The 9,729-nt window shown below is 33.0% G+C and overlaps 2 protein-coding genes and 1 long non-coding RNA gene across 4 annotated transcripts; 2 read left to right on the top strand and 1 right to left on the bottom strand.

The window, feature by feature from the left end:
• On the top strand, window positions 1,273-5,150 carry LOC107619251. Of its 2 annotated transcripts, XR_002353646.1 has the most exons (10): window positions 1,299-1,437; window positions 1,541-1,928; window positions 2,116-2,168; window positions 2,393-2,551; window positions 2,682-2,875; window positions 3,854-3,900; window positions 3,986-4,292; window positions 4,402-4,467; window positions 4,846-4,888; window positions 4,970-5,150. XR_002353646.1 is itself a non-coding variant. In XM_021110847.1 (9 exons), exons 1-5 carry the CDS (start codon window positions 1,296-1,298, stop codon window positions 2,762-2,764), a joined length of 636 nt encoding a protein of 211 aa, XP_020966506.1. In that variant the 5' UTR covers window positions 1,273-1,295; the 3' UTR covers window positions 2,765-2,875; window positions 3,203-3,300; window positions 3,854-3,900; window positions 3,986-4,292; window positions 4,402-4,468. The 2 variants fall into 2 exon arrangements, 1 of the variants encoding a protein (XP_020966506.1); XM_021110847.1 differs by lacking the exons at window positions 2,116-2,168; window positions 4,846-4,888; window positions 4,970-5,150 and adding an exon at window positions 3,203-3,300 and having other exon boundaries at window positions 1,273-1,437; window positions 1,616-1,720; window positions 1,812-1,928; window positions 2,652-2,875; window positions 4,402-4,468.
• On the top strand, window positions 5,778-7,533 carry LOC107615760 (mitochondrial arginine transporter BAC2-like). Its single transcript, XM_016317794.2, has one exon. The coding sequence runs from the start codon at window positions 6,449-6,451 to the stop codon at window positions 7,379-7,381; it is 933 nt and encodes a 310-aa protein (XP_016173280.1). The 5' UTR covers window positions 5,778-6,448; the 3' UTR covers window positions 7,382-7,533.
• LOC110266488 lies at window positions 8,500-9,420 on the bottom strand. Its single transcript, XR_002353893.1, has 2 exons — window positions 9,329-9,420; window positions 8,500-9,267 (listed from the first exon to the last, which is right to left on the bottom strand). It is a non-coding gene; the product is annotated as an uncharacterized LOC110266488 (long non-coding RNA).

Raw genomic sequence — 9,729 nt, forward strand, 5'->3', positions numbered from 1 at the left:
CGGTAGCACCTCGGGTAAGAACGAGTCAAATGCTCTGCTTTGCTTCAGAAGGAGTCTAAACCTCACATTTAGGCCCAAAATTAACGTTTTAGGTAACCCTCGGAACAGTAACTATAAAAAGGGAGGCGTAGTGGTTTAGGTGAAAGATGGCTGGTAGATGAGAGTAGAGGATGGTAGATGCAGTATGTGGAGTTGTGGAGAGTTTTGTTCTGCTTTTTATTTTTGTTTTTTATTATTAGTAGGGGTAAATTAGTCTAAAAAATAAAAAAAAGATAAAAAAAAAAGATGATTTTAAAATGATTTCTAATGTTAAAAATAAAACTGATAAAAAAATTTAGAAACGATTTTAATTTTAATCTAAAATATTAAGAATAAAAGAAAATACTTAATTCTAAAATAAAAAGTTATAAAATTTATAGTTCTATGTTTTTCATACTAGAAATTAAGACACAACTAGTGGCAAGAAAAAAAAAAAAAGAACAGGGACAAATTTAGTAGTAAAATACGACCAAATAATTTGGCCTCAACCTCCTTTTAAATCTTTGATAGATCAATTAAACCACTAAGCTTCTTCATTTAATCAAATGCCTGGTCCAAATTTAAAATCTTCTCATATATATTTTTTATGAACATAAATAATTTTTCAATATCATTTCATATTCTATCCTATCGTAAGTTATTAAACATACATGATATGATTTTATAAAAGACAGCAAGACTTATCAAGGACTTTTGTTTTTCTTCTCCTGTTTCATCCATTTAATTAGCTTTTATCTCCTTCTATTTTATTCTTTTTTATTTTTTATTGACGTATTATATTTTTGTTCCTTCAGCATTTTCATCACATTTGATTTTGCTTTTGGGTTATGGCTCTCTCGTAATGCTAATTACTAATGACATGTGTAGTCCAATTTATAATTTTGTTCGTCATGAAATAAAATGAATTCTATATTTGTCAACAACAAAAAAATAAATCGACAATGACAAAAAAAAAATAGTTAAAATTTAACTTATTTAGTATTAATAAATATTAAATAAGACAAATTATAATTATTTTTGGCTAATTTTTTTTAATTATCAAATATTTCTAAAAATAAATAAAGAAGTGAATTAAGTCATTCCACAAGTCAACCACATATTGATACAAATGGGATGAATTCTACGTTTGTCAAAAAAATCTATTTATCTATCTACTTAATATATTAAAATTGGGTTTTCCCTGAAAGTGAGGTGTCGATTCTTCGTGAATCTATTTTTCCGCCAAAATGAATGAGCTCCTTCCACCGCCGCTCTCAATGCGGTTGCTCTTTTCGTCGTCACACGAGCTCTCTCGGCCGTGCTCTTGTCTTACGAGCTCCCTCCGCCGCCGCTCTCGCGCTGCTTCTTCTCTCCTCGCTGGAGGTTTGTCATCGTCTCTTCTGGTCGCTGTTAGTTCAGGTAGGCCTCCGCCTCCTTCTCGTCCCTAGCCCTAACCCTTCCATTGTGATTCTGTTCCGATTTCATGATCCCTAGCCCTAACCCTGTTCCTTTCCTGTTTTAGGATAAAAATTCCTGACTTGATCATTTGATGAACTTGATGTTATGTAGCAGTGATTATTTATCTTCGTATTTGCAGCTGCTATAGATTTTGGAGACTTCTTTAAAGGTCCATTGCCAGGAAAGTTTCTCAAGCTTTTAGGGTTTCTTGCCTTGTCACGTCTTGGTGTGTATATTCCTCTAGGTGGGGTTAATAGGGAGGCTTTTGTTGGAAATTTAGATCAGAATAGTTTATTAAGCACTCTGGACTCATCAATGCACAAATTGTTTTCCAGCTTCTTGCACAGGTATATCCGAAGTTGCAAGATCTTCAGAAAAGAGAAGGCGAGGCTGGAAGAAAGAAAGTTCTTCAATACACTCGATATGCGTCAGTTGGATTTGCAATTGTACAGGTCAGTAAATTTGTGATCTATGTGAACACTGCATTTTCTCTTTACTCATGTTTAGATTTAAAATTCTCATCTTTTTAAAACTCATATCTTCTTTATTCTAACTTAAAATACTCTCTTTTTAATTTTTTAAAATGTCTACTTTTCTGATGAAGTTGTTATAATCATCACTCCTGTTTTTTCATTTCAGGCAATTGGCCAAGTCCTCTTTTTACGTCCTTATGTGAATGACTTTAGTACCGAGTGGGTTCTTTCATCTATTATCTTGTTAACTCTTGTTATAATCAGAAGAAGATTCTTGATTAGACAAATCTGTTAGTGCTTTAAGAGTATAATTATTAGCTTTGAGTGTGTATATTGGCTGTTTAACTTTTAATGCCATTAATGCCTGTGCTTCCCATTGAGAACTCTATGCTGCTCATTATCTTATTTCTACGGTCTCTGACGGAGTGTTTTCTTCGTTTTAGCTGAAGCAGACATGCAGAAATTGAGTCATGCGTTAAAAGTAATTTCAAAGAATCAAAGAACATGGTTCACAGCAGCGCTTCTACAATTAAGTGCCGAAGAATATCCACCTGCTGATGCAACTGATGACAAGTTGTATTTGAAAGGTGCTACCAATAGAGGTGAGCTTGACTTTTCCCTTCCTTATATGGTGTTGGCAAAATTGGAGTGGTTTCATATTGTTGAACTTTCTTCTCTAAGCTTGTCTTCAAATGGATACAGATGGTGATTTCTGTAGTACTTCATCAACAGGGGAGAGCTTGAAGAACATTGCTACAGGTCAATGTGATGAAAAGTCATATAGATTAGGATTGCAAATTTGCAAGAGGATCTGAAAAGAACTTTGGATTCCATATGGTATAAAGCTACAGAGATATGCCAATCGAGCCGGCTCAAGGCTTTTCTCAGGAAGCAGGGAAAGTTATCTTCGCTTTGTGTCAATCAAGGTACATTTGCACTCATGTAGCTACGATTTCTTTTTCCAACCATCTTCAAAATTTATGGCATCATATTGTAATCTCTTCCTACTATGTGGTTAGTTTCTTTTATGTTTGTTTATGTAGAAATTTAAGTTTTATGGAGTTTATTTAGGTTTTATGTTTGCAGAATTTTATTTTTTTAAATTTATTATTCTAATATTTATTCCATTAACTTCAAATGTTGAGCCATAATTTAATTATCAGAAACTAAATAAATAAATAATGGAGTCTTTTTTTTTTGGACATAAATATTGATGATTTATTCTGCCATATTGCTAAATATGCTACTTTCAGGCTGCTCTATTACTTTTCAAAATTTCACCGAAATTGCTGGTGAGCCAATTGAAGCAGAGAGGTTATATGATGTTGTTAATGTCGTGCTCTCATTGCAGGTAATAGACTCGTCTTGGCTGAAGCTAGATTATCTGAATAGTTTGAGCAAATAAATCATTGATAGATTGGTGGAAGAAGATCTTCATTTTATCTTTTTCTTTCTTGTAAAGATACCGTATCCTCTCTCTATTTAACATTTTCTTTCTCATTAATTTGTTCATTTTTTCTATTAATATTTATTTATTTATTTATTTTAAATATCTTGTTTGTCTGACTGTGATCCACGGTACATGAGCAAATAGCTTCCTTAAAATTTGTAGAAATTAGCCTACTTGAATTACACCATGTGAATAATAAAGTATGAAAATCTGCTAGTGTAGTCAAGTCTCCCTCTGCCATCTTTCTCTAAAATTCATTTCTCAATTCGTCAAGCACATGTATTTGAAGTTATGCCACAAAAGCTACAACTTTGAAATTGTTGTTTGTGAACAAAAAGTTTTGGACTTTCCTCTAGATTTTGGAATTACAACTGACGAGTTGATCCTGAAAATTGAGGAAGTTGATTTTGGATTTAGATTAGATACACACTTAGATGAATGCTTTCTCTTGCAGATAATAAATCCAGCGGAAACTTTTGGTGATATAGTTATTGATTATTGGTAAGCTATCAAATGCTTGTTCAGTATAAATTTTTACATTCCTCTTCCTAGCCCTTAACCCATCATTTGAATCTTTTATTCTAAGGTTGCAATGAAAGGCTATATCTATCAAAAAGTATGATCGTTCAATAAAATTATTACCATTCTAAGGTTGCAACTTGGAGCAAGCATGGTGAAAAAGTCAAGTTGCTACTGTTGTTTGGAGACCATGTTATCAGTGTTGATATTCGTGGCAACATGTTCTTGTGGGCATTTAAGGGAGTTATGGATCAGAACCCTTTCCCATTTGGGCACATTTTGCTTGATCAGAGTTCCTATTAATATTTATTTATTTATTTTATGCTTGCTCAGATGTGGATTTTGCATTTTCTCCCTGCAAGCGTTGTTAGCATGTATATTTTCTTTTCCTCTCTATATTGGCATTTTCTGTGTATTAATTTCATCAATTGGTTTCCCCATATATAACATGTTTATGGTGTTTGCAATGCGTTTCTTTGATAGGATCAACAAAGTAGAGAGCTTTCTCAGAACAATGTTTCTAGACGAGCCAAGAAACTTAAAGTAAAGGTATGGTTGGTGTTTCATGCTTTCTTTATTGTTGCTTAGCAGAGCTTGTGAAAGCGTTGCTTTTGCTTTAATATTCCTCTGTAAATTCTTAATGTTTTGTTTAGAGACTTAGTATGATAATTACAAAGATATATAAATGTGTGTTTTACTAGTGAAAACATCTTATGACCTCGGATACCTAAATTTGGATTTTGGTATTCTTAATCTGACTTATTTTTTATTTTTATGTTGTGATTATGCTTTCTAGTTCTTAAAGCATTCAGTTCAATAGTCATGATTAGGTCGGAAACTATATGAATTAATTGTGAGTCATAGGTCTTTGTGCTTCCTGTTTTGAATAGATTTTTCATCCCTCATTTCGTATATGTGTTTATACAGGAAGAAGAAATAAAGTTGAAGCCCGTGATTGCATTTGATTGTGGTGGGTTATTTCTCTGCGACTATTCATTCAGTTCTAATTTTGCTGAAGAAATGAAATTGAAACTGATGTATATTAATGTAGAATCTGAATTACAGTGGGGAATCCAGCCTTAAAGGCATGTGTATAAATATATAAATTGAAATGTGAGGAAAGTTGGGATGATGAAGAAGAAGCAGCAGCAGAAAGAGCAAGTGAAGTGAAATTTTGCAGATGAGATAAGTGGAATTAACACAGGATTATGTATAATTATACATTATAAAGGTAATAACAAAATCTCTTAATTAAATTTATTAATTTATTAAAATTTATTACTATCAATTTAAAAAAATTGACAAATTCTAGGTGCTAATGGATAATGCATTCTTATTATATATTTATAATTTGAGAATATTAGAATTATCATAAAAATTTGTATTATTTTATTCTCCTGATAAACAATTTTATAATCACGTTAATCATATAATTTTGTATACTAATATTGATATAGTATTGTTTCAGGTATATATTTTGCAGGCATCAAAGGATAGTGTTGAGTTGCTATTTAGTGGGTTTAAATTATTTATTGTTTATTGGAGAACTTTCTGCATTAGAATTCTTTAATAATTTGTTGTTCATTTTCTGCTGATTTTGATATGTTCTTACACAAATAACAATTTGTTGCTGGATTTAGATATATTACTAGATTATTTATAATCACATTCAGTATATATATCTGATTTATTGAAAATAGTAGATTACTAAAATCGGTTAATAACTATTTTAGAGTTAATACAATTAACACTAAATTAAGAAAAAATAAACAATGCATAACTCATTACTTTTTTATTAGTCAAATTATTATAATTTAAATTAATTTTAACAAAATAACTTAAAATTATAATTTCAATTTTATCATGTACATGCCACGGGTAATTACAATTGTAAATAAATAAAAAGAAAAGTAGTTAATTATGTCATTCTACATGTCAACCACGTATTGGTACGAGAGGTCTTAGTCCCTTTCATGAAAGAAAAAATATTAGCCTTTTCTTTACACTTTAAATTTGGCAAGAGAATAGTAACTAATGGCTTTCATTTTCTTGTTCTTTGGATAATAAGTAACTAATAATTTTTGTTATTTTAAGTGGACTAAAATTAGGCGTAACATACTTTTAGGTATCACTCAATTTATCTCTTTCATTCTTTTGTCTTTCTTTTTCATTTTTCTTTTGATTATTTTCTTTCAAGTTTTTCTTCGAGTAAAAGAGTTGTTGGACACACTTTTACGTGTGTTCATGCAACAAGCTTCGAAGAACTGAGGTTTGGTTTTGGGGATTCTCCCTTCAAAATTTTTCAACCTTACCCTTTTACATCCAAGAAAATGGAAGTAAAATAATTTAACAAAGAAAAATGATATGAATTGTAGAAACTTTTAATTTTCAATCAAATTTGTTTCTCTTGGGTTTGTTAATCAGGAAAAAAATCAAGCTTTGGAAAAAACAAAGCATTGTAGCAAACCCGAATAGTTGGGACCTTTGTCAATATTTTGTAGAGCATAATTTAAACAGAGGAAAGAAGAAAATGGATCTCTGGGCAGAATTTCATGCAGCAAGTTGGGGAAGGGAGTTTGTAGCAGGAGGATTTGGAGGAATTGCTGGGATAGTATCTGGTCATCCATTAGACACAGTGCGAATAAGGCAACAGGTCTTAAACACCGGTGGCCATGGCTCATCATCAGCATTCACCATTCTTAGAAATGCTTTGGCTAAGGAAGGACCTGCTTCTCTCTATCGTGGCATGGGTGCACCTTTGGCCTCTGTTACATTTCAAAATGCTATGGTTTTTCAAACTAATGCAATTCTCTCAAGAGTATTTGGCAAATCTGTTTCTCCTAATGACCCTCCTTCCTTCAAGGGTGTAGCATTAGGAGGAGTTGGCACAGGTGTCCTCCAGAGCCTAATTATTTCCCCGATAGAGTTGGTCAAAATTCGCCTTCAGCTTCATCGCAATGAAAAACACTTGATAGAACAACCACATAAAGGTCCTATAATTGTTGCCAAGAATGTATGGAGAAAAGAGGGACTAAAAGGAATATACAGAGGACTGGGCATCACTGTTATAAGGGATGGACCTTCGCATGGTGTTTATTTTTGGACATATGAATACATGAGGGAACAGCTTCACCCAGGTTGTAGAAAAAGTGGTCAAGAAAGCCTATGTACTATGTTGATGGCAGGTGGATTAGCTGGTGTAGCAAGTTGGATTGTTTGCTACCCTTTTGATGTTGCAAAGACAAAGTTACAAGCTCAAACACCTGATTCTTTGAAATACAATGGCACTGTTGATTGCCTTAGAAAGAGTATTAAGGAAGAAGGGTATGGAATTTTATGGCGCGGATTAGGAACTACAGTTGCTAGAGCTTTTGTAGTACATGGTGTTGTTTTCACAGCTTATGAGATCACATTGAGGTTATTATTTAATCATGAAATTATTCAAATGCAGAAAACTATTTAGGAGAATGAATTCAATCTTCTCCTTTTATTTTTTCTGGGAGATATAAGAATGGTACAATCATCATTATTAGAGTAACACGTGTACTATAATAAAAAAAATGCATATCTGCTTGCCCTAACAAATTTGTAGGTTAGATATTGAAACCATTACCACTTGTAATCTCTAAAATGTTTATTTTATTTGATAATCATTACTTTACCTAAGGTGAAGGGGAAAAAGACACTTCACATTCTAAGCCAAATAAGTTTATATTTCTCTCAATTAGTTCAAGTGAGAATAATTAATAATTAATAAAGTAAGAATAGATTAATTTTTACCTTGTACATGAAATTTATTAGAGTAAAATTCACTTCTACTTTTACTCCAACCAAAATTACCTTTGTGTTCGAAGGGAGAAAGTATTTTCTTTTTCTATTTTTAAATTAATAGAAGAAAGAAATAGGCCATGAAGATTTATGTTTTGGTCTTTTAGATATGCAGACATTTCTTTTAGCTTTTGATGAGTTCAAAGATATTTTTGGATCATAGCACAAACTTTTCTTTTCAGTCTAAACTATACGTTGATGACAACTAATAAATCAATAATAATTTTATCTACGAACATACGTTAAAATAATTTAACTTGAATAGCTTAATATTTTAATTTCATTCAAGAGGCAAAATTTTATATAAGCATGACGGACCGCCCCGCCCCGCCTCGTCAAAATCCGCCAATTTGGCGGTGCGAGTTTGGCGGATTTTTTTTAATTTGGCGGACTTCAATTCCTAACCCGACCCGCCTTTTTTAGCGGGTTTAGCGGATTGGCCCGACGGGCTCGACCCGTTTTGCGACCCCTACTCATTCCACTATAGCCTCTATAACGATATATACATGGATGGATAATTTATACTGAGAGGAACACACACGACAAGAACTAAGTAGTTCCCTCCACACCGTTTTGTTAGGCTCCATTGGCATATGCTTAATCAAACTGTAAGCCTCGTTTACCTGACCGGTATGTCTTAAAAGATCTGCGTAACAAGTAAAATGTTTAATCCATGCTGTTAAGTTATATTTATTTGTCATCTATATAATGTAAATCTTCCCTTCATGTAGTAATGATTACAAGCTAAGAAAATTGCAAAGACAATAGAATTCGTGCTTAGACCTAAATTGCATTTTTGTGAAGAGTTCCACCCATTACAACCTTGTCTAGTCATATCATATGCAGATATCAATGAATTCCGATCAATGAATCAACATAACGAACATTCTCTTACTTTCTTGCATCATCTAGATATCTACAACTAGCATACATGTCTACTAATGTATTTTCCAATAGAAAATTTGGATACAGTTTCTTCCTCTCAACATATTGATCAATTCTCCTTCCTAACAATATAGTCAAGATCCTCACAAGCTCAAGAAACACTAGCACAAGTAATTACGCTAGGTTTCACCCCACTTTTCTCCATTTCTAAATACAATTCTACAGCTTTGCTAGGCATATAAAACTAATCTCTTGTCTAAATTCATAATATCTTCTTAACATACAGAATGTTATCAACTGGTCTGTTATTTACCACCGGCATGAGACTAGACATAAAATGACAGCTGACTCTTGTGTTAAAGCCTTTTCCCGAGAACCTTCAATGCATTATCAAATAACATCGCCGCTAGATACTTCATGTAAAAATAAAATACGCCTTGCCTTCAACAAGCAAAGACATTTCCCATACACTGGAATTAGACCGCTTCTAACAAATAGATATAAATCAAGTCGATCCTTCGGCATGTCTTTATGCGCTTGCAATTTGAAGCTTAAATTATCAGAGCACAAGCAAGATTTCAGAACACAAGGGTAAGTATCATGATCGGGACTACACCCGCCACCATTAACCATGACCTTGAAAAGAAGTAATGAATCATCAAAGTAACCAATGCTCTGTGGAATTTTTATCAAACACCTTTGCGTGCGAACCTGGATTCACCATAAGCTACATATGCCAGCTTGATCTTGCCACATTAGAAATGAATTTGCATGTTGCGCACTTATCACTCTCTCTATCCCTTTCTTCATTTTCAATCCTCTCTCCCAAAAGTTTGGATTTTTTTGCTCACATTCTTGTCACCATTGAATAACATGATGAGAGTCCACCCCATGAAATTCATCATCCTAAGTAAACGACCAAAGCCACAGATTCTAACCTCAGAAACCTGGCTCTTTATCTATACTTCCTTCACAACCTCGAAATTTTCTCCAAAGAAAGAAGTCTATTGTTGAGTGATGTGTCCATAAACAACGGTGCTAATTTCCTCGAGGTAAGATCGTTGTAGTTCATCAACACTTTATTATTCGTGGACTATC

This window comes from Arachis ipaensis, chromosome B09 (genome assembly GCF_000816755.2).
Source record: "Arachis ipaensis cultivar K30076 chromosome B09, Araip1.1, whole genome shotgun sequence".
NCBI lineage: Eukaryota > Viridiplantae > Streptophyta > Magnoliopsida > Fabales > Fabaceae > Arachis > Arachis ipaensis.

What these genes read in the sequence shown, in the direction of transcription:
- LOC107619251 (XM_021110847.1), top strand. Translation starts at nt 1,296, where the DNA reads ATGCGGTTGCTCTTTTCGTCGTCACACGAGCTCTCTCGGCCGTGCTCT. An exon ending in TCTGGTCGCTGTTAGTTCAG is followed by an intron (nt 1,438 to 1,615) that starts GTAGGCCTCCGC and finishes TCGTATTTGCAG; the next exon opens with CTGCTATAGATTTTGGAGAC. An exon ending in GAAAGGTGCTACCAATAGAG is followed by an intron (nt 2,552 to 2,651) that starts GTGAGCTTGACT and finishes AAATGGATACAG; the next exon opens with ATGGTGATTTCTGTAGTACT.
- LOC107615760 (XM_016317794.2), top strand. Translation starts at nt 6,449, where the DNA reads ATGGATCTCTGGGCAGAATTTCATGCAGCAAGTTGGGGAAGGGAGTTT.